Below are 25826 nucleotides of genomic sequence, written 5' to 3'. Positions count from 1 at the left end.
GTATATGGTTTTGGAGAGTCGTTTTGGTTTTACAGCCACTCTACTTCTATACTTGTACAAGACATCTTATTGTTCTGCTTCCAAATTACATAGACTCCTCCAAAAGCAGGTTATTTTTTGTGGTTTTAGTGTCCCCCCTAGGTGTGCCAGAAGACCGACCACCAGTTTGATGTCGTTTCGAGTTATTACGAGAAGCTCTTCAGACTTCTTAACTGATATGGTTATGAATCTTAGGTCTGGAGTGTTTCTCCAATAAGGCTTCATCTGATTCTTCAGCCATTCGTTTAGTTTGTTATTGAAGTAACGTCTTGTGAAGTCACAGTAGGGCTCTGGTCGAAGGTTTGGAGTCGTTGCCCCTTTTTTGGCAAGGCTATCTGCTTCTTCATTTTCTGGTATACCCTGGTGGTCTCGAAGTAACATTAGGGTAACTTTGTTTTTGTTAGCTAGCGCTTTTAGAGTTTGTTTACACTCCCACACTAGTTTGGACGTACACTCAATAGCTTTCAGGTCCTTCTAGTCGCTTGGCTATCTGAGATAATCTAGATGTGCCTTTTTAGAGGGGTTTCTATCCAAATACTCCTGAGCACATTTGTTTATTGCATTGAGAGCTTGCAATGTAGTGCAGCAATGCCGAATCCAGCTCCTTGCGTAACCATCGAACTGTCTGTGTGCCAGAGAGATACATTTAGAACTAGCGGCAGATTTTTGTTGGCCCATTATTAGCGGTCTTCAATTATCACTTCAAATGGAGTATCTTTGTCCAACATGCTATGCATTTGGTCCATTGGTTTGGCTTTATAGGTGTATTAGCTCTAGAACTCTTAGATCACCTTTTTTTATAACAAGTTTTTATTAATAATCAGAAAATTTTATACATTATATGGGTTAATTAGCTCGCGAGTTCTAGATAATCTAACATCTATAGTGTCTTGGTGAAGCTTACATCCAGTGATGCCACCTCTTATACCTCATATTAGGTTTATTGGCCAACTTTTTTCAGTCTTTTTACGTTTTGTGGCGTTAAAAAGTCCTTTAGTAGTCGATTTTGGTGGATTCCTATAGTTTTGTGGTGTTTGATGATCCTCTGTTGGATAACTTTTTGTACAGTGAGCACTCCCAGCTCCACGTGAATGGTGTGATTTGTTACATACCTTGGAGCATCTACTAGTTGACGAAGTATTTTATATTGGAATCTCTGAATAATATTTATATTAGATTTGGAAGCATTACCTCATAGCTTTATTCCATATGTCCATATAGGCTTGTAGATAAGGACTTTGTTTTCAAGTGAGATTTTGGATTTTCTTCCTATCAACCAATATAGTTCTCTTGATTTTATATCAAGTTGTTTTCTTTTTTTTTTGTGATGCGTTGTTTCCAGTTTTTTATCTAGATAGATTCCTAAGTATTTAGAACTGTTGCACTCCCGAATGCTTTTGTCGGAATCCAAATTGATGGCAGGGGATCCATTTCTGTGGTCGTAAGTTGTCAATTATTCTATGTAGGAGAAATTATTTAAGGACATTGTAGGTAGAAGGCTTATTGGATGGTAAAATGACACGTTGGTTGGGTCTTTCCCTGGTTCACCAATCAATATGATTTGTTCAGCTTCATATGATTTTGGCCAGTATCCGAGTCTCAGAATTGTAGAATTCTTTCAGAATTTTAGCGGTTGGTGCTTTTTTGAGTTTATTTCATTGTGTACTTCTTTTGAAGTCAATGCTTTTATCAAGCATCTTGTTTTTATTACATTTGCTCTACTTCTTGGCATACCTCGTGACTTAGTGGCTGGAAGACTGAGTGAGATGATTTACAAATTAATCTGCTTTTTCTTTGTCGCTTTTAGCCTACTGTTCGTGTTCGCTTTATCATACAGATGGGTTTGTTATCTTGAGCTTTTTTGAATTTTTTATTAGCTTCCAAATGGAATTATCTGTTCGTGTTAATTTAGCTACGTATTTCTCAAATTTCTCATTTCTTCAAGATTTTCCCTCAATTTATGAATAATTTGATTGAAGTTGTTTTTGTCTGCAGAAAAGTGGCTCCTTTGCCATCTTGCCAGAGCCTATCCCTTTTCTGCTATCACTCTCTTTATTTCGAGTGCTTCCTTTTTTCTGTTTTTGGTGTAGCAGTTTGGGCTGCTAGCTGGAGTTGTGAGTTAAATAGTTCTTTATATGATCTGACAGATTTCCTAGCTTCAGTTTATAAGGTACACAGGAGACCTGCTTTCCTAAACTCTAAGGATGAAGTAAAGCAAATTGACATTATCCCTGTAATACCGAGACAGATTATCCTATGAATCTTGTTTAGCTTTTTCTGGGCTGTTATTTATTCAGATTTCGACTATCAAACAAGCGCTGCATATGTGATTATGGACTTGATGACTGTTCACGTGATAGCTGAATAATATATATTATCATTATATTATTATAAATAGTCTTTATTCTGAAAACAGGAATTTCAGTATTTAGAAATCAGACGTCGTTGATGAATACATCATTTTAGCATGAATATATCCTCAAATACACTGGAAAAGTGATAAGCAGAAACGGAAAATCAATAATTTATTGCGTAGTGATAGAAGGACATCATAGAAAGACACAAAAGTATAACGAGGACCAGAAATTGGCAGCGATCACTACGTAGTAGAATCTAGAGTCGTATAGACTGAAAACTAGATGTAATATTCTTTAAGCGGAAATGTACGTAGTCGAGAAGGCTGCTAGAGTAATAAGTGAAAATGTTGAATCAATCACAAACACAACAATCTCATGACAAATCTTGAAAAAAGAGCATGAAAAATCAAAAGTGGTAATAAGACACTCTTCTGGACTCGTAAAACTCTGAGACTCTACTAAGTATCTGGAAAGTTTGAAGTGAAAGAGAACTCTGAAGCAGATAGACTTGCAAAAAGTGTGATAGTTACTGAGTGGTTTGCTTTATGTAGTTTACTAAGTTTCCAAATTGTGGAATTAGAGGGTAACATATTGGAGCTCATGTTCTAGAGTGAACCACGTCCAATCTAGGTCGAAGTTGTCCGCACTAACCTAACCTAGGAGCTCTAAACTTTTTGAATAAATTTTAAATTTTTCATAATCCAAGATTATGTTTCGTTTCAAATCTTTTCATATTGAAATATAGTTCATGTCCACATACAACGACTTTTCCGAAATAACACAGTTCAATGATTTGATATCTGAGAAAGTAATCAAATTTTCTATCGTCTACCACAAGACTTATGACCTTTATATTGTTTGTATTTACAGAACACGTGACGCTGACGTGCATACTTTCTGTCACAAACTACTGACCTTACTGAAGTCCTTACCTCTAAAAAGCAAACTAATTATATGTGGCGATCTCAATATTGATTATTCCAGTGAGTGTGGTGGTCAAGAATATCTTCAGTCAATTTTTGATTCCTCTGGTACCAGTCAGAAAAAGTAAGACCAGTTCTAGTTTTATAGACTTTGTCGGGTCATCGTATGATTCAGAATCCACCGACTGTACTGTCTAACATCCAATACTTAAAATACTTCTCACAAATTATGCCCTATCTTTTCAGAAAAAAGTTTTCAAAACTTCAAGCACAGTTGTCAAACGACTGACTAAAACATGCTCTCTGGTGATTTGGACTTCAAATTTTCTAGATTCATGAAAACACTAACTAGTTTGGAATCAAATTCTTTTCTCCTCGGGCGTATTATTTTAATTATTGTACTAAGCAGAATAAACTGTGGTCCTCTTCAAGGTTTACGTAAATCTGCAAAGAATGTGCGATTTTAATCTCACCTAAGGAAATTCTCCGATAGTGTCTTCTTCAAAAATTACGTGAGACTATACAGAAAAATTTATCATAAGACAAAAGCTGACAAAGATATTTATTATAATAGGAGACTGGCCAATTCTCGTAATGTTTCTAAAGAAACATGGTCCATTGTGAATGATCTAAGAAATAAGCCTTCTTCATCGAGCATAATCTCCTACTTCATCTTCATAATTACTTTGTGAATGTAGCCAAAATTTTTCAAATTCTCTACCTCCTTCTCATGATTCGCTTTCTTATCTCTCTTATGCTAATGCCAACTTGCCAGTTTCTTCATTAGTTCTAGCAGAGCTTCGCAGTACAATTAATGACATCCAAAATAAATGTAAGAGATGGACTTTCATTGAAAATATTTTCAATAAATCACCTTTCCACTTTAGTTAACATTTCATTTCAAAATGGCACTTTTCCCAATTGCCTTGACACGGCTATAATTATATTCCTTCATAAAGGAAGAGATGAAAACCAAGCATCGAATTATTGCTACTTCCCACGTCATCCAAGATTAGTCAAAAAGAGGCTTTTATCATTTCTGTTTGAATATAAAATTCTCGCTTCCCATCAATTTGGGTTTTCACATAGCACATGCACTAATGAAGCTATTTTCTCTCGTATGGTTCAAGTCATACCTTACCAACAGAAGTCAGCTTGTAAGGGTTCATACAACGATGTCTTCTTGCAAGCCAATAGAATGAGGAGTGCCCCAAGGCTCAGTACTAGGCCCTATTTTGTCTCTTCTGTTTATAAACGACATCATTAATAAAATATGTTTATTTGCAGACGACACTAGTTTCTCTTGGAGCAAACCTGATCTCCCGGCATTTCATAGGACTACATCTAGTGACCTAATCGCCGTTAAATCATGGTGCGATTCTAATCTTCTTTACTTATTCATCTCCATAATAATTTATTATGCCCTTATTGAGTCGCTTCTCCGATATGCACTTCTGGGGTACGTGTGATGCGGCTCAATTTGAGCGAATATTCAAATTACAAAAGAAAGCTGTTAGATATTTACTAAACAGCAGGGCTCACTACAGAGACTTCTTTGAAAGATTCTAACTCTTCCTTCCTTATTCATCTTTGAATCCGCTTGCCTAATTGGTAAGCACTCCTCTCCAATTTGAGGAAGGTCGTTGAACGGCTATCCGGGTTATCTTAGTTAAGGGCTCAATATTATACAATTAAAAAAAAAGCACAATCACTTGCCAATTAAAGTCGAATCGATATCACCTTTTCCCGCATTCCGCTATTATTTGAGGACATGTTCACTGGAAAGTGCCTTCTAATCTGTAAACGACTTTTATTTTAATACATAATAATATTTAATTTCGGGCATACTGCATACTGGTTTAATTTTTGCCACGGACTTATATACTAATTATAACCTATTACTAGTGCCAATAATTTAGTTACTCATTATGGTTTCTTTCTGTATATTGAAATTTCATTTTATTTACTTATTTTAATGTTTGTTTTCCAGTTTTTACAAGCTTTTGTCAATGAAGCTTTTGAAAATTTTTGACAATAAAGCATTTCTCTCTCTCTATTTTAAAAAACGTTCCTTCGTATCTTATACTTTTGGAAATTATATTAGGAATATTGAAGTATTAGAAATTTTTCTATCTATTAAAAGATTGTCTATATCTAACTGTAAACAAAATACCATCCCACGTTTATCACCGAACCAAATCAACCTATTATTAAGCTTATCGTGTTTAAATCCAATTACAAGATGCATCTTTAAAACATTCGCAATAGGTACGCAACCTTTATCTGTATACATATACAAAAGGTCAACTGTATAATACATGATATTTTACAGTATAATATGAGGGTACGTGATTCTAAATGACCAAGAAATAGAAGTATTTACAGTAATAATAATCTCAAAGTGGCGCTCTCACTTTAGATTTTCTTCACTTTGAACATTTCAATAGTTAAACAAACATAAAAGGAAATAAGTGAATACGTTAAAACCAAAATCGGGTACAATTTTCATATTCAGTATGTTCTATTGAAATATAATTGATTAGACTTTATCTAAATAGTTGATAACTAGAAGTAATACCTAATAACTAGTGATAGATATGTAGTAACCTTTTGAATTTAGTCCTAAGTTACTGAAGATGCCATCTATTTCACTAGTTCCTTCATCCATAATATAATATAATATAATCCAGAGAGATTTTTGAAATGTTTACTTCTTTTTTCATATTAATGACAAGAGAAGAATATTGTCATGCAGTTTTTATTAGCCTATTGTTAAATAGTTCTACTTTTTGAATCCGTCATTAAAACTGCATGCTATTATTTAACATTTTCAAAGATAACTAAATTTAAAAAATCAGATAGCGCCCTTGAACGAGTATGAGGTCATGATACTGCTATTTGGTTGATTGGAAAAAACCCCGGAAAAGATAATACTAAATTACAAACATCCATAGACCTGATTAGTATCTAGACCAATAAATGGCTTATTATTAATTTGAATGAAAACAAAATATTCTGGTGACAATAAAAAATGCTCAAATTTTTTGTAGTAACAATGAAAAGTATTTAGAAATAACACTTGACACTAAACTTTACTTGAAAAGTCCACGTTAATAAGAATGATCTTCGAATAAAATTTTAGAAGATATACAAAAAAAAGGAAAAAAATTGTCCATAAACAACAAACTCCTTTTCTATGAACAGATATTGAGACCCGTTTGGTTATAGGGTATGTACATTTCTAAAATTAAGATCATTGATTCACCTTGCTATTGCCATAACAGCGATCTCCATAGGGACCCTGATGTAGAAACTGTTGACCAGACCATAGCCAACTTTGCCAGTAGCCATGAACAAAGGAACATTAAGGTTAATCGATCTTCTACATACCCAATTTAGTGGTAAGGCTCAATAGGAACAAGTCGTTTGAGTTAGTGAGCTAGTTTAAATTCTAGCGGTTGCTAGAATTATTATTATACACTAAGATATACTAATGAATGAAGCTTCAGCATTTAACAATTTTCACGTTAGTCATGTTAGGTTATGAGTAAATTGCTTATCACATTCTAAGAGCAAGAAAATTTTCGTAATTTGAGTTTTTTTTTTGAAGGAAAACAGCGTGTTTAGAGCAAAAAAGCAAATAACCCCCTTTAACGAGTATGTGACTCATTGGGTTAAGTCAAAAATACCTCTATCGTATTTGTGAGAAGAACTGGTTCCAGAAATATAAAGTGTCGAAAAAATCGATTAGGTAGAAGCAAAGTTATAAGCGGCTTCATCGCACAAGTTCCCACTCTCCCCTACTCCTTAATTGACTGAAATTTGTAATATCAAATATTAGCAAAATGTTTCTTAATTAATTGATTTGGCTACTCAAATTTATTTTTAATTTATTACGCTTTCTAGCGAGACACACACTGATATAAAAACTAATTTCCAGATTTCATTCTAAGCCATATTGGGTAGAAATATTTTCAGCAGTTGTACTATAAACAGTGTCTGATCATTCTTATTGAGACTCGAGTTATTGTGGGTATACATATTTTATTTGAGACCTAAGTTGGAATTTCCGCAGGGTTGGTGATGTTGATTCCTATACTAACGCCTACAATTACATTGTCTGAAGCGCGTTTCGATCATCAAGTTACCATCCTCTGAGGATGAAGCTAAACGTCTTACTTGAAACAGCACTTGTATTAGCAGTACAAAAAATAGACTGCTCGCAAGACAAGAGCTTTTTGAGGAGATATTCAGGTAAGGTGCAGTAGGCATTTACTTTATATACGATTATGAGACGGATCTAGGTTTAAAGGTAGTAAGGTAAGAGAGTAGATTCGTCTAAATTTTCCTCCGACTGCCTTTATAAGGCAGACTCACATCCGTATATTGTCCAGAGTGTGAGTGAATCTTACTCAGCTTCTTTGCGGATATCAAGACTTCTCCCCAAAGGATCAAGTGGAAATTTTGTAGGTGGAAGTTGTATGCTCCGGGTATTGGGATGCTGCAAGACAATAGCTTCGTTTATTTGGAGAATTGAGAGCGTGTGTCTTGGGGGGAAGCAATTAGAGAGGTATTGTCCGCAGACAATTCGATATTTTTCGAAGAGTAACGTATAGCTGGGATATCATACGCATAAATGATATATAGGAGGGCTAGTATTCACCCTTGTGGAATGCAGATAAGGGGGGTTGTTGTAATGAGCAATACCTGACTCCGACACTAATGGAGTGGTCAGTAAGATATGAATAAATCGAATTCATTATCAGATACGGCAATCGAATAGTCAAAGCCTTCTCAATAAGTTCGACAAGCTAAACCTGACCGAAATCCTTCTGGACATTCGTGAAGATGACGGTGGCGTTGTGTTTTCGGTTGATTGCTTGAGTTATGGTAGTTCGAAAGTTGATGTGGTTGTGTCTAGAGTGTCAATCCGAATTGAAGTTTTAGAATTATATTTTGTCCAGGCCAGAAGTTCCAGATTATGTCTTTGATTAGACGTTCGAAGACTAAGATTAAGTGAGGTCTTTGCCGGGATTGGGAATGAGAACTGTGGTGAAATATTTCCAACATCGAGGAAAGTACAAAAATGCTAAGTGGCGCTAAATAGGCCGTAGAGTTTGGGGAAGTAAAGGGTGAATGAAGTGGTATTTTTTCTGTAGATGCTCCGGGTTAAATGTTGGGTTAGGAGTGTTCGTATAGTAGTACTACTAAATATTGTGTCAATAAGAAAATAAATCCTGCATAATACACAAAAAAATCATTATAAAACAGTTAAACAAATTATCCTGTATACGTTAACAATATGTCATTGATATTATTAACAAGATTAATGCAAACAAAGAAAAAACAAAGAGCTATTTAATTATAAAAATCACTCTTAATTTATCTGTCCTTGCCTTATTAGTGATTCTTCATGGATTCATCTAGCACTGATAATAAATAATGATATAAAACTTTCGCTAGTTAATGTTATTCCATAGCATTACACCATTCTCTATTGCACAATCGTTTGTTGAATTAACATTATGTCATGAAATAATTTTTTTGCTTGGAAGATGTGATTTATTGCATCGAATAAATTCTTTGTGATGATAATCAATTCATGATGTCGCACATCATCAGTTTGTATTTCAAGTCGAGTTAAAACTAATATACAGGGTTTGCCCGGAAAGTAATAGGACTGAGTCGATTTAAAAAAATTTATTGAGCCAATCGTTACAATTCTTTAAAAACTTTCAAAATAGGCTCCTTCTGCGTCGATGCAGCGCTGCCAGCGCGATTTCCAAGCATTGAAGGCGTCACGGAAGGCATTCTCCGGAATAGCCTTGAGAGCGGCGGTGCATGCTGCTTGGATCCCCTCTGTCGTCTCGAAATGCTTGCCTGTCATTGGCCTTTTCAGGCGAGGAAACAAAAGAAAGTCCTGGGGGCCACATCTGGGCTGTAGGGCGGCTGCGGAAGCGTTGGAATGCCGGCCTTAGTCAGGTCGTCAGTGAGCACTTTTGGGACCATCTTCGCACACATCTTGCGCATGTTCAAATGCTCCGTCACAATGTCATGAACCACAGATTTTGATAAATTTAACATCTGGGCAATCAAACGAATACTTAGTCGACGGTCTGTGTTCAAAACTTTGCGCACACGAGTCACACCTCTTCCCGGCCCTCCAAAAAGGCCTGGTGCCACCGAAGCACACCACTTCTTGCTAAAGCAACATCTGGGTAAGCCTGCTTGATCATATCAAACGTCTCTGTCGCAGATTTATCGAGTTTCACACAGAATTTAATCGCGTACCTCTGCTCTAACGAACGCTGCATTTTCGGCTTGCACAACTCACAGAAACACGTCGCGCGAAAATGCCTGTTCTGACTCTCCAGGTGCTCGGAGACAACTGACCAGCCGCTCGTTTGTTACCTAGGAACGCCCTCTACCGAATCCAGTCGGCGCGCGCACGCTCTGAAGTACAATCGCGGCGGAAGAAAATCAGTCCTATTACTTTCCGGACAAACCCTGTAGATTCGATTATTTACAGTAGAACCTTGAGGAAGGTACCAAAAAATTCGAATTGTAGAGTTTTCGACTTGTGATGGATGTCGTTTTGATTCAACATTCATTTTTGTAAATTTTTAATTTGAGAAATCGAAATTTTTTAGTCTACTACTTAAAAATCAAATTCTTCCATAATGTTATGAAAACCATCGGGAAGACTCCAAACCTTATTGGTGAATTATCAAGATTGATGCCAAATATGGTGAGACCAAAGGCAAGCAGTTACTAACTATACTAACCGTCTGCTATGTTCCATTGAATAATATTGGTAGTGACTTCCCGTTGAGTCAGTTAGTGTTTAGCGTCAGTAATTAGTTTCCAATTAATAGCTCCGTGTGCAGAAGTGCGTCACGAGAATGCATCGTCACGCGTTTTTACGTCAATAATTGAACTAATATCTACCCCATTCACCTGATTTGACCATATATGAGTTCTAGTTATACTATATGTATCCTAAAGAAACATTCATGTGATCAAAGTTTTATGACGAAGGATAAAATAGATGAAGCAATCTATCAACTTTATGGAAACACTCCAAAAGAAGACAAGTCTTCTCTGGAAAATGTTCAAAGTAACCACCACCACAAACAAAGCATTTTCGTAACCGCACAACTTAAAAGCTTCAAGCTATTTTCCTGAAAAAACTTGTAATTTTTCCCTAATTACCCCAATATTCTATTTTTTCTTATATTTTATTTTATATGAAAAAGCTCTATAAAGCCACAACTATTGATAAAAATCATTAAAACTTGCATGTTAAAATGAATCATTTCTGATCATTGCAACCTATCCTATTTAAAAAAGAACTTAGAAATCGAAAAATACAGTACAAATTGAAATTTTAAAATAAATGAATCAAAATTAGTAGCGTTTGTTGCCACCTCGAGCTCTAATCATATCACGACATCGCCGTGTCATACTTCTGATCAAGTTCTCCAAGTTATTTTGGTCGAAATTTTCAGACTCAATCATGAGAAGCTATTGCAGTTCTTGAAGGCTAGCTGGTATTAAATTTATGGGTCTCACACCTCTGTCAATATTGTTCCATCACATGCTCAATAGGGTTTTCATGCTTTAATACAAGGATATTGCCTATATAAGGGGAACAAGGAACAATTGTGACTCTAAAATAATCCCTCCAATACACCTACGAGCAGTTATTGATAATTTATCTAAAAGTACGATTTCAGCATGAGCGCTTAAAGATATTCTCCCCTACAACATGATAACCAAACATCCAAACCTTTTTCACTTAAGTTATGTGACTAGCTAAGAAAAAACACATTTTCTACCAAAAATCCTTTTTATTCATACATGTAATTTCCTTCAAGAGCAATAGAATGATTGCAATGCTTCTCTAACTTCTCGATGACGTGCTTTTAGAAGGATTTGTCTTTTGCCTCAGAATACGCTTCAGTTTCAGCGATTGCTTCTTAATTTGAGCTGAATTTCTAATCAGCGACCATTTTCTTGAGATCAGCGAATAGTTAATAATCACTGGGGGCCAGATCCAACAACTGTATGTAGTATTCGCTCTTGATTTTCTCTTCCTTTTGAAGAAATTCGTTCAACAATATTCCATGCGCATCCCAAAATACTGAAGACATAAACTTCCCAGCTGACTGTTGTACCTTTAGACGCTTCAGAACTGGTTGCCGTGGTTCAGCAGCAGTTCACTTAGATGGTGATTGTTTTGATTCCGGAGTGAAGTAATGGATCTATATTTCATCTATTGTCACATATTGATCTGTTTTATTACTTGTAAACACTGCTCTGAATCATCAACACGTTCTTGTTGTTGATCTACTGTGAGTAAACGCAGCACCCACTGTGAAAAAAGTTTTTTCATGGTAAAATCTTTATAAATAATTGTGCCTCTGATATTTTTGCTGCCTCAGCTATCTCACGAAATTTCAATTTACGATTAGATATAACCAATTTGTGGACTTTTTCGATGTCTTCTGGAGTAACCACCTCCGTTGGACGACCAGAACATTCAGCATTATCGGTATCTGTACGAACACGTTTAAATTCAACAAGTCAATAACAAATGGCTTTTTTTTAGATAGAGAGTCTGGATAACACTTTTAAAGTCATTGCTAAGATTGTACAGTACTTTTTTCATCAAGAAACAATGATAAATTAACACACGATATTGTTTTGAAAATAACCAAAGCAGCTTCACTTAAATGACTGTCACTTTTTTCTGACTGATCGAAATGTCATGAAATTTTACACATTGTCTTTTGATAGTTGGTACTTCATAAACGTCATATGGATTTGACAATGGCAGCTCCATCTATGTGATAGTCACACGAATTATTGAGTGATGTTATATGTTACATCTCTTCGATAAAAAGGTATTATTTGATCTGAAATACATAAATCTAATCTACACATGTTTGTTGTAAGTACATCGCTCCAATCTTGAACAATTCAGTTCGCATGCTCTCGTGTGAATCTGGTCAGTGAAGGAGTAGTATCATGTACTTTGGTTCTAATTCCAGCATGAAAAATTTCTCATGGTTTGTGAAGGTACTCTTACGTTTCGAGTTTAATCTAACTCTTGTTGAAGCTGTCTTGCTGTTACATGTCTTCTTCCTGAGGCTCGTAGTTTTAATAAGCTATCGCCTGCAGTTGTGGTTACCGATTGACCTTCTATCACATCCCCCGGTCTCTTGATATCTCGAAACTAACCGCAACAAAGTTGACTGATCAATTTTTAGTTTATTGGCCACCGTCTTGTTTAATTTGATTTTCTGTTCATGAGCTCTTCCAAGATAAAATTCAAACTGTACTCTCGATCTGTGTAGAATAAAAACTGATAAGAAACAGAATCCAATTGATATTTCTTTCAATTTTTCTATGGAAAAATGAAGCAAGTTAACATTTCTTTGGAGTCCTACTTTGAATTTTTGTTAATAGTGTAAAATAATGATATTTTATGAACGTTTTTTTATTTTGTAAGCAATTTTATGGATGATACGATACATAGGATCAATTTTACTTTCTTTTCAGTAAATTCAATCATTTCCAAACGAGAAAAATACTTCGCAATAAACATTAATTGCATACATTTAAGCTTCCTCATGTCACTGAAAAGTGCTGCCAGTTTTACTATCAGTTCAAAAATTCTTGGGTTAAATTCGAATCAAGTTCATGGTGAACAACAATAAAAACATTTATCTAATATTAAATGTGCAAGAACGGTTCCGTTGAGGTACTTTGGCTAGAAGTTTAGCAGGCGTTAATAACGAAGCAGTTTGATAATTTTTAAATAAAATGCGCATTAAAGGTGTAAGAAATTGCATACTGAACAACTGATATTTTATTTTAAATAGGAGATTAATTCTATTTGTTCCATGACCAGAATTATTCAGTTCAATGATTCATATTACAATGTAGAAGATAAATTTAATTTATTGCACTGACATATTTTTAAAAAATTTCTTTTTATTTGTTGGTATCCTGAGAAAATTGTGATATCATCCTTCTTGTCCTTATAATTGCAGAATTGTCATTCTCAGTATTTTAGTTTTCATATAGTCACTGCTTTCAAGTTTTATGTTTATAATATGAATTTATTATGTGGCAATAACATAGAAATTATTCTTTATTAAGATATAAGACTTGTTGGAATTTTTTTCCTGTGTCTTGACTAGAAGATGGTCAGAAAATTTATTTTCATGTTGTTATTTGATTTTTAGGCGTATCCATTGCTTCTAATGAGGAATTATCAGATTAGGATGAGAAAGATACTAAATACACCTGGATATAATGGTGACAAAAATACCTGTGGTTCATGCATGCTAATACTTAGAATTCATATATTTCATAAGATGAATACATAGGTATTCGTAAGCTGAGAAATATATTAGAAATAGTACACTTTAGTGTTCAATTTTTCCACAATCCCACTACGAAAACGCTCATTCTATTTTTATATATATGGAAGAAAAAATGATTAGAAATCAATTCTACTCATCATATTTTACAGATAATATCTCAGAAGGGGTTAGGCTGAAGAATTTTGTACCTTGTGTATTTCTTTTGCTTTCTCGTCTTCATTTCATCTTTCAAATAAATGTTATAAATCTTAAGAAGGAGAAAGACCAAATTCTAATCAGCTCTTTACTAAATGGTCAAAAAGGGATATAAATATGAAAAAAATAATAATAATCTCATTTCTTATCGTTTATTAAATTTCCAAAAGAATATATTTACATGACGATTATTCAAGAAATAATAGATTGAGCTAAAAATTTCATTTTGGAATATGATCACCGACTGGCTGGAAACCGTTTTCATCTGCAGTGTATGTTACTTTGTATGTTATTCCTTCCCAAGTGAACGTATATGATCCAGACACTTTCATTAACTCATTTTCGGTTCCTTGGTTAGTCAATTTGCCTTCTTCTTGCTGAGCGATGCCGTTACTAGTCTCGAAGCTATAACAAAAAAATAGTCATTTCGTACTACCACATATTGAAATAATTCTGTCAATATTTCTGGACTAGGCAATAGCTTTCCAGAGTTTAGATATGATCTAGTTTCATTTAAGAATGGAACCTAATAACCCTACAAACAAAGATTATTGCACTTATATGTTTCATGGTTTAATTAACTACTTCGATTTTCTAACTAAAAACAAAATTTTCATATCTTGGTTCCGAAGAATTTCAATCACCCCATTTTTAATCCATTAGTGCAAATACTATTTTTCTCAAATTTTTTTCATGTTCTAGACGACGAGGTTTGTCTGAAGAAAAGTTATAGATCAACAAAAAGGAAGACTCCACCGGGGGCGAAATCTGGTGAATACAGTGGGTGGTCAACTATTTCGAAGTGCAATACGTAAATTTTAGCTACAGCGATCACAGAAATGCGAGAAAATGCGCTGAGATGGATACACTTTTTTTCCTTCCAATAATGTCGAAATTTTCACATCGCGGTCCCAAAACAACAATGACGTAAATACCAAAAACTCTAACCACCCTAATTACATTCTATAAGTGCAAATACGTCATTATTTCTCTTAAAAATTATAGTGCAGTCTCCGTACTTAGTGTCTAGCACCTCCACCCAACTTTTATTTATTGATCAATGCTGATACGTTCAGGTCCAAGTTAAGGTACGAAAGTTTCAAACAACTCTCGGACTTGAACGATTCAATGAAATTTTGGTGCGGAATAAATAAAAAAGGAGAAAAGAACTTTAAAAGCTATTACATCAAAATCATACTTTCAAATATGGCAAGCTATTTGAGTTTAAGTGAAATTGAGTTAAGGTTTCTATCAGTTTTTACATCTGCGTGAATGTAGCATGAAACAGAACTTTCATGTCATTTTTGAGTACAGTTGAGCCATATGGAGATGTTTATAGCATAAATTTTTTATAGCGGTTCTGAATGGAGCCACTGTTACTTCTATGTTCTCTTTTGTATGAGATGTATTCCACATAATGTCTATAGACTTATTTCTAAGTTACATTTTTGCAGTTACGTCGTTCTGGATCACCGACATGATCTAAACAATAACATCCCAACTGTTTCTAGTGGTAGTAATGGCATAAGTACTGAAATAGTCAGTTCATAAACTATGAAGTGAATTCAATGGAAAAGTTTGTTTCCTGTGAAAAGTTTATTTTTCAAAATAATCTTCTTATAACTCTCCGCTTTCCATTACGCCATTATTTCAAGCTTGAAAATAGAAAGTAATTTTTTTCTTTAAGCAAATACTTATTTGCCGAAAAAAAGCAGTTTTCGCTTTTTTGGGAGCTCTTTCCTCAGATCAAGTCCTTTATTTCGACTGTATTTCTGGTCCTTCTATGGCTTCATCTACTCTGTACTTTGATATATCGACGGAAAATTCACTTATACTATTTTTGAAGATATCCAAAATATCGTTTCTAATGTGAACATTTGATCAGCTTTTAGCAGAAATCTTTCCATGCAAAATTTTTGTTTTCCGTAGAAAAACAAACCCAAGAGATTGAATCTATTACACTCGAGCACCTCGAATGGTGTTTGCAGTATGGAGATGCCTGTGGATATTGATCTCCATCTTTTGTGAGTTAAAGTGCTCTAGAAGACGTCTCTAGGTAGCTGATTCCACCGGCTTGCACTTCTCCAAGTCCCTAGTCCCAATAATTTGACGTTCTAGGTGCTCAAATTCGAACTTGGTATTTATGAGCTAGGTCTGGCTGTCGAGTATATCTTGTAAATAATGATCTAAAAGGGATTATGTTTGACAGCTTACATACCCGTTTCGGAAGAGATATTTATTTCATCAGCTAATTCTCGTACTTCTATTATTTAAGGGATTTATCAACCACTTTGGAGTTTTATCGCTTATAGAATTGATTGGGAAATACGTTCATAAATTATCGTGAACAAAAGTGTTTATTCACCTAAAAACATCGAGTTGACCATCGAAGCTCGTAGGATCATGAAGTTTCAGTCCAGGAGCATGTTCCCTAAATTTTAGGAAAAAGTAATGACGTATTCGTACTCACAATCTTCGAAAATATGATTATCCAGATCGGCTTTTGCCGGTTTTTTTAAATTATAGACAATTTTTTGGGTTTCCTATAAAAAGTTAATGTGTAATCGACACCAGTGGCTTCACATGATTTTGAATCACATGTTATGATTTGAAATTCATTCATTTTAACAAAACTTACTCAAAATTATATCCATCAATTCCAGAATTATCTGAATTATACTTCAATACAGTTGCATCTTTGTCGGCGCCCTGGGGAGCGGCTACTATCACAGAAATCAGAGAAAACAGCAAAGCCTGAAAATAAATGATCTAAAATGTATTTTCCTCTTGTTTTTTACAGAATATTTATCCTATGACATGGATGTTACAGTTAAAGTTACCTCAAATGATATAAGCAAATTGTGAATTTATAAACCATTCAGTTAGTAACAAACGAAGAGAGAAGTTCATTCCACACCATTGTGACTAATAAAATGGTTCATAAAACTGACGAAGCTTCGTGAAGATTTCAGAATAACGGAGCTTTAGATCAGTGTAATCATGCTTCAAAAACTTTATTGTACAAAATTCTCAAATAAAAAGCCACAAATTTAGTACAATTTAGTACTCATCTTATTAGTAGATTGAATCATAACTGGTATAGGACAAAATTATACTGTTGGAATTGATGCCACAAATATTTCCTCAAAAATCAACATATTTTTGCAAAGATTATCATCTAGGATGGTCATTGCAAATGTGTAATTGATTTTATCGAACATGGTGCCAAAAACGCGACACTGTCAAACTTAGAAGAGCAATTCAAAATGAGCACCGAAGAATGAATTTTTCATTCATGCAGACTGAAAATTTTTCCATCAACTACTTAAAAGTCCCGATCTTGAACCATGGTTCTACTAGTTACTGAAGATAATGAACTATGTAGCAGCTTTAAGGCCTTTGAGAAGATGCTTTATTTTGTTGGTGTTTGCAGTATGGAGATACCTGTGGATATCGATCTCGAACTTTTATAGGTTGTAGTGTTCTGGAAGATGCGTCCAGAAAGCTACACCGGCTTACACTTACTGATGGACTCTAAATCAATTTTTAAGTATTGAGATATCTATTTGTTGTAGGTAATTTGGATAATATGAAAATTTTGAGAGAAGAAACGCAAAAAGTGGCAGTTGTTTTAAGTGGATTAGATTTTTAATAACCATTGACAATTTTAAAATGAATATACCAATCAACTTGTAACATTTATTGCAATATTTCAATTTATTTACTTTTAGAACCCCAAACCTTTTTATACAGTTATTTTTCGTTTGTTTGTTTGTTTCATTTGTATTTCTCTGATGAAAATTTCACTATTGTGTTGAGTTCAACCGATTTAATTATTAGAAGTATTTAGATTTCCTTGTTTGTATCTCTTTCTGCCCTTCTTTTTTTTATAACAATCCTCCTGAATCGTATTAAAGAGAACCGTTTTCTGACAATGAAAATACAAATATGAAAGAATCGAAATCTTGAGCAGGATTGCATAGAATTTGATAAAATTTTGTAGCTACAATAATAATTTATAATGACTCAAAATTTGGGAAAGCATCGTTTTTTCTTATCTATGATTAGTGGGACAATAAGGAAAAATTTCCTTTTTGTATTGTGAAGATACTATTTTGTTTTCATCGATTGGATTGGATTGCTTTTGTATCTAATTTTTTTCTTAAGAAATATCATTTTCCAGCTTTTCAGGATATAGTCTTGAGCAATTTTTGCTTTTTCAGTAGCTGCTTAACTCACTGACCAAACCACTTTATTCAAGAGATACTATGAGACAAATCAAAATTGATATGACAATGAATTTGAAGCTCATAATATTTGTTACATCATTACGTTATTATGAATTAAAGCCGTAGAAAAAGTATAGTTCATGCATAGAATGCTAATTTCTAGCTCGTATGATTTGCCTACTTAAGTTTTGAGATATAGCAACACTGATGTAATTTTGATGCCATTGATGACAGTTTATCATTTTCTATGATGTTCGACGTGGATTAAACCAGCCGCAGTTTATCGATGAACTCGCTTCGACTTCTTGTGATCACACTTCGCTACGGGACGACCGTGAAGGTTGTCAGAAATCGGCTGTTGTACCAGAAAACATTGATGCTGTGCGTAAACTGATATTGCATCATATGACATACGGTGAGATTGAGGTAGACTTGGGCATTAGTTCCACTCGTGTACATTCGATCTAGCATGAACATTTGGTTGGTCAACAGATTTTTTTCGTGTTGCATAACGCATAATTTGAACCCGAAAGTAAACAATAATCGACTGTATGAGTCAAATTCAACAAATATTGTTCGTGCACCAAGTACTTCGCTTGTTTTTTCAGAATAACTGGAGATGTCGCCACAGTCCCAGAAGACGAATTGTTCTGCACCACGACAATGCGAGCTCTCACACATCAATTCAAACAAAAAAGTTTTTGAACAGTCAAAACATCGACTTAATGGGTCATTCGCTGTACAGAATCCTTGTTTGGCATCCAATGATTTCTTCTTATTTTCACAAATCAAAATAAATTGCGAAGTCAACGTTTTTCTAGACCTGGAGAAGAGGTTGATACATTCAAATCACATATTTTGGAGGAATTAATCTTAATGGAGAATAATTTGCAAAACAATAACGCCATATCGAATTATAAATATTTTTTTCTGTTTGTCTATCTCACAACTTGTGTAGTAGCCCTCGTATAATTGATGCTAGAGCAGAAAAAACGATCTAAAGAGCTAAAAACAAATCCGTATGAGGAACTTAAGGATCTCTCAAAGTATTGTGCTGGAAGAAAAGATGGGTGGAGACATTAGTACTTCAAAATAAAAACTAGTATGTACTAATTTATTGCGATAAATTATTCTTACCAACTTATTGTTTAATCATTAGTAATTTATTTATTTCAAATGGCGAAATAACTATCTGTATTTATTATTTTATATATTGATAAAATGCAACTCAACTTGAATCTTATCAATTTTTTGATTGCATTCAAAACAATAGATACAAGTATACAATTTAAATTAAATTGTTTTGATAAAAATTTTCAACAATATAGAAAATAGTAATTTTACTACTGGATATAATTTATATTTTTCAAAATGTCACGTGAAAGATCTAGTAGGTGTAATTTCATCAAGCAAATTTTCTATGTAATCCTCAAAATAAATTTACTTGGTCAAAGAAGTATGCCGAATTTTGAATATTTATTTGAAGAATCGAACATTTTTCCGACAGCATATTTAGAAATATATAGGATGGTGTAAAATCTGGTGGTAAATTTTCGTCGACCCTTTACAGACATTCCTCATTCAATAGCAAAATTAGTGATGATTGTTCATCGGGAATATTTGCATTTCATGATGACACGCGGTTCCTTTTATAGATTTGGAGTTTAATAATACGGGGTCTGACTATTAAATAACGAGACTGCGCACCTAGAGGGCGGGGTAAAAAACGAGTAGTGCGTTGGTTATCTAGATAACTTATCTATACACGTTCCGAAACACGTTTCCGTCACTATTATAGTATTTGTACAGTTGCGGTTTGAAACCAATCTGTCTTTTCTTTCGCCGAAAATCATGTGTGACGAAAAACAGGATTAAACGTATCAAAATCAAATTTCTCGTTATATTGAAAAACTCTAAGTGCTATTAATTGTTCCAATAGGACTCTGGGGACAATTCTCTAACTTGTGCGCGTGTTTTTGAGTGGTGTAAGCGCTTTAGTGATGGCCGAGAGAGCACTAAAGATGACCAGCACCCAGATCGCACTGTAACTGTTTCAACTCCGGAAACAGTGACCAAAATCAACCAAATTGTACGTACAGATCATCGAATAAGCATCTGGATGATTGCCGAGGCTGTAAACGCCGATAAAGAAATGGTTAGAGAAATTTAAAACGAGGATTATACATGACAAAAATCCTTGCGAAGTTGGTACCAAAAACTCTAGCTCCTAACCAAAAGCTCTTGAGTCAACAGATCTGCTCAAATTTTCTTGAAAGGTTAGAAAAAGATCTACTCGATTTGAGTCGATGGAAGCGGTAGAGCAAAAAACGGCAGAGGTCCTAAAGGCACTCACCAAAGAAGACTTCCAGTAATGCTTCGATTAGTTGAAAAAACGTATGGAAAGGTATATGGCGAGGGGAGGGGAGTATATTGAAGGGAAGCAATCGAATGTAGAATAATTTCTATAATAAAATTCTTTTCCGTAACCAGTCTCGTTATTTAATAGCAAGACCTCGTATTTCGACAAAGTTAAAAGGATGCGGTATCGATAGGTAAATGAAAGAATCATCTTATGATCTCAGTGCTAATCAATATTCTGCTTTATGTACGAGTTTCATAATATTTTTAAGGAGAATCTTATGAAAGCCTGTTTGGACTTAGATGTCAAGTTAAAGTGCAGGAGAAAGAAAGTACTATAAAAATTTGGCCGGTATATAACATAACTTCATGAAAATAACTTTTTTTCGGTGAGTTCTTTCAGCTAAAATATTGGTTATTATAGACAATAATGAGCTGTTTTCAAAACTTTGCTCAAGCCTTAAGAATTTTTTAACCTTACCTTCATCTGTGATTTAAGGTTAAAGAATAAAGGATAAAGAAGATTGAAGATTATTTAAATTAACATTAGAAATAATATGTCACAAGTCTTAAATATTCAGCATCATCATCTCTATCGAATCTAAATAATTGCTTTCATGCATATTATTGCCAAATTTGCTTCATATAAAGCCAGTAAAATAAGGTTAATATTTTATTATTATACTCAAGTAGACTTATATTTATAAATATTATTGTTTTGTAGTTATAATAATAGAATACCCATTTATTATTTATTTTTTTATATTGGTATTTTTTTCTTACAATCTGGCCAGTTATCAAACTCCCGGCTTTAAAAATTTCTTTTTCTTTCGTTTCTGTTTGAATTCTAGTTCTTAGACTCGTACATACTTTATAATATCTTATAGTAGCATTGAAGGTTCACACTGTGTAAAAAATTTCATTGAAAACAACTTTTTCTATTAAGGTACATTAAGTACGTATCATACACACACTTTCGATTGCGTAAAACTTTACTCTAGTGCATAAATAAACGATGATGTATAAAAAACGTATTATTAAGGTCTCCGTAGTGTAGTGACTGGAGTACGAGGTTCGCATGCGGGAGGAACCAGGTTCAAGTCGCGCTTATGCCATTCCTTATTTTACTACTTATATAGTAATAATTTTTAAGTCGAAGAGAAAAGTTGACAAATATGATAACACAAATTCGTCTATTGTTTTCACTAGTAGAAAAAATATTATATGCAATTCAAGCGTAAAAGCATCTTGCTATTTCAAATACTTGTTACCACAATACCCTTCTTTATATGTATTATCGATCAAAATCTGAAAAAATTTAAGTTCAAATTTCGCTTCTTTAACATTAGCTTTTATGGGAGCCATAGCTAAATTCTTTAATTACAAATTAAATCAGAATTGTCGGGACATAGGAGTATATAGATTGGATTGGTAAGAAATTATTTTTTCAATGGTGTCAGTCGTTATAGCGGTTATGGGGCGAAAATAATAGTTACTAGCTAAAAATTGTTATAATACAATTTCATATCCGGTAACTGAGCGGAAATTAGGAAAAGATCATATTGTTTCTTCTTCAAATTTAAAACAAGCTAAATACATTTCACAAACAAAATAACCGATGGCGTTATAGATTGGCCGTTATTCATATATATAAACAATATATCTATGCATATACTATGTAAGTGTATGTAAAGCAATATTCGAGGCTGTTTTGAAAAAATCAAATGATTGAATATTTAGAAGACAAGAAGACAAGAGCGAATAGCCGACAGGCTAAGTCTTAACAAAAAGATAATACTTCCCAGAATCTCCCATAGAACTCAGGGGAGAGAAAGGAGGCTACGCGCGAAATAGCAACGCGGAAGAGTATGAGGACCTGTCGAAATGACAGGGGGTGGATGTTTAGAGGGACGAGACTTCTCGCAAGCAAGTGTATGTGCGTGTATTAGCTTTGATGCATTGTTTCAGTTCATTTTGAATCAATTTAAGATTTTTCAGCATAAATACTTGTAGAATTAAAATCAATAAATTTTTATTTAAATATGACTAGTTTGGTAGAGGAGGGAACCTCGTTAAGGTCTTCGCAGCGTGGAGGTTAGAGTACGAGACTCATCGGCAACCATGATAGCGAACTCTAGAGGATACCTCGTAACTGTAAAGAAACACGGAGGATGGAAGTCGTGTATAGTTGTAGAGAGCTACGCAGATCATACGTTAATCAATAAAAATAATATTTCTAATTTAATATTGATGGATGATGATAATATCCCTCGTATATGTAAAAATAAACGTAATAGCAATACTATTGTGGTTTATGTATCTATCCACAATTCTTTGGAGCAAGCAAAAGGATTGAAATTTAATAACTACAAAAATTGCACCTCTAATATTAGTATTGTTAATAATTATTGAATTCAACTGTTGTTTTGTTCATTTTTTCTTATCTAATCTTAATTAAAATATTCAAAATATGAATTAATATATAATATATTTTATTAGGAATCAAGAAAAGCGTTATAGTTTAGTCATTTTACCTTACGCACTGATAAACTTCTAAATTTGATAACATTTTCGGTAGCAGAAGAAATATTGTATGCAATTCGTGTATAAAGGTTTTTTAGAATCATGTGATAATCGCATTGGCATTCACATTCGTCACTTGTTACATAAATAAGTATTTTTCATTATATTAATCATAAAAAATGAAAAATAAAAAAATTTTATCCGAATATTTATTTGGAATATTGTGAACGTACTAAAATTTCAATATCACGCGAAAAAAAAAAAAGATAATATCATGTTCAGTTATTTATATGTAATTTCATTAATAACTCATTTCATTTTTAAGATGAAATTCATCAGAAAATATTGCGTTTATTATATTAATTATAAATTTGATGAGAGTTATTTTTATCATCTTAAACAATAATAAAAATAAATAACAATAAAATCGCAAAAGTGGTTTAAGATAGAAGCACCATTGTACTATTATACTGATTTAAAAGAAAAATATTCATTCAAATATGATTATGAGAAGTTATTGGAAAGAAATCATTTAATAACAAATCTATTGTTATAGAAATAATATAAAATAGTTCAATAAAGTGAGTACTGCATTTGCTTTTGAAGATTTATAATCATTTCATGTGAAAAAATGAATGAATGAATAAAATCCATCGTTTATTATTTGGTAGAATGTTGACCAGCATTATCACTTACCAGTTTCATTTTCACAATTTTTCAAATTTCCGAAACACTGAAAATACTAACCGATAATACCTAATGAGCGGGTGGTGGATGAGAATCTCTTTTATATATACCTTTTTGTTAAATGCATAATGCACGTTACATCGCTGACATTTCACTCCCTCTTTCTGATGCACATCTTCATTTCTTTTAGACTTTGTAATGCAAAAGTTCATACGACGTTCGTTAATATAGCCGCAGGGAATATTGAAATTCATTGTGTCGGTAGCTAATGGGTTAAGAGTTTATGGAATTTTAAATTGGCATTACAACGTTTATTTACTAAATGGGGTCGTATTTAGTACATGGAACAATAAAAAATTTCGTGAAAACGAGGTCCTCAGATATATATCTTATACCTCCCAAGTAACATGAAACACTCTTATCGAATGGTTTTATAAATATCATATAACTTCTGAGTGAGAAATATTATAGGTTTTTAAAGGTAATTTGAAGTACGTATTAGATTAATATACATTTCGGTGAACGATGTATGTTTTATAAACTCTTTTCTACCGGATTCCCAAGCTTTCAAAAAAAAAACAACGTTAAAGTAACTTAATACGTCCACAAGTACCGTTGTTCGCATCGTTTATACACAAAATCTGGTTACTGTTTAAGAGATTTTTAATAAGTTTTCTATCGCCTAAACTAGGATGTTCCCAGAAGTGACTGGCCTAACAAAGGAACCACAAAAACTCCCCTCAACTCTTCAATGTTGGAAAATTTTTGACCACTGAGCCATTTTTTCAAGTCTGGGTACAGAAAATATTCGGAGTGGGCTAAATCTGGCGAATAGTGTTCATGAAGCTGCAATTCAAACTTTAATTCTTCAATTTTGGCCATTGTAATAACGGATATGTGATCTGGTGTATTATTTTGATGAAACAATACTTTCTTCTTAACCAAATGCGGATGTTTTTGCTTGATTTTTTGCTTTCAAATATTGCAATAAGTTCGCCGTTGATAGTTTTCCCTTCTTCAATATAGTCATTTAAAATTATCCCATACGCATCCTAAAAAATCGACGCCATTACCTTGCCTGCAGATGAAACGGTCTTTGCCTACTTTGGAACCGGTTCACCTTCTCAAACCTTTGTTTGATTGTTCTTTTGTTTCGAGTGTGAAGTGATGGACCCACGTTTCATCCGTGGTCATGAAACGGCGCAACAATTCGGCTTTATTTCTGTGAAACATTGCCAAACACTTGATGAAAACATCTTCACAAAGCTGTTTTTGTTCCATTGTTAGTAAACCAAATCTGCGCACAGGTTTTTCATATCCAAATTTTCAGATAATATTCGATGTTCACCATTTTTTTAAATTCTCACGCACAGTCGACGATCATCCAGTACCGCTTTGTAGATTTTCTTCAGCATTTCTCAAGTCGTCACCTCATTTGATCGACCACTGCGATCCTGCTCTTCGCAGGTCGTAAGGCCTCGTTTAAGCTCTGGTTTGGTAGTTGGGCAAATGTCTTCCAAATAAAACTATTGTATCGCACAACGATACCAATTTTTTTCATGTTCAAAAATGAAAATGTTCACTATTGATAGCTGCCAATCAAATACCAGACAACGTGGCGTCTCCAAACTTGGAACATATACTCTATGGATAGTGTACTTTCTAATACAGTGGTATTTTGCAAGCAACTATAGCCATCTGTATGTCTGGCCAAGTACTTCTGGGACTGTCCTCACACAACTATTAGTATAACTTTAAAAAAATTCGTTGTGAATAAATGCATTAACGTATTTATCGAAGTTTGTTAATAATATTCCACCTTTATTATATCTGTATTGTGACGCCTCAATTTACCCAACTTTTATTTACTTTATACGACAGTAAATTGAAATAGCTGTAATCACGTATGACTCGATATTATAGCTACAAATATGCGATACGAACTGGAAAAAAGTACAGTCTCAATAATTCATCAGAATAAAACAAGCGAGGAATATCCTCTGGATCCCAAAGTGAGAAATAATGGGACCACAAAAGAATTGAATACGAAAATTGCTACTTAAGCTTTTATATATGGCAAAGCTGATGTCAAATCCGACATCGCCAACATGGAGTTCGACA

At 33.8% G+C, this 25826-nt stretch overlaps 1 protein-coding gene across 1 annotated transcript; it reads right to left on the bottom strand.

The window, feature by feature from the left end:
- Nucleotides 1-14044: 14044 nt before the first annotated feature.
- LOC130444110 (flexible cuticle protein 12-like) lies at nucleotides 14045-23884 on the bottom strand. Its single transcript, XM_056779120.1, has 3 exons — nucleotides 23715-23884; nucleotides 16547-16662; nucleotides 14045-14313 (listed from the first exon to the last, which is right to left on the bottom strand). Exons 1-3 carry the CDS (start codon nucleotides 23721-23723, stop codon nucleotides 14130-14132), a joined length of 309 nt encoding a protein of 102 aa, XP_056635098.1. The 5' UTR covers nucleotides 23724-23884; the 3' UTR covers nucleotides 14045-14129.
- Nucleotides 23885-25826: the final 1942 nt, after the last annotated feature.

This window comes from Diorhabda sublineata, chromosome 5 (assembly GCF_026230105.1).
Source record: "Diorhabda sublineata isolate icDioSubl1.1 chromosome 5, icDioSubl1.1, whole genome shotgun sequence".
Classification (NCBI taxonomy): domain Eukaryota; kingdom Metazoa; phylum Arthropoda; class Insecta; order Coleoptera; family Chrysomelidae; genus Diorhabda; species Diorhabda sublineata.
The sequence above is the reverse complement of the archived record's forward strand: the minus strand, read 5'-3'. Positions and strand labels throughout refer to the sequence as shown.

What these genes read in the sequence shown, in the direction of transcription:
- LOC130444110 (XM_056779120.1), bottom strand. An exon ending in ATTGATGGATATAATTTTGA is followed by an intron (nt 14,314 to 16,546) that starts GTAAGTTTTGTT and finishes TTTTTGTTATAG; the next exon opens with CTTCGAGACTAGTAACGGCA.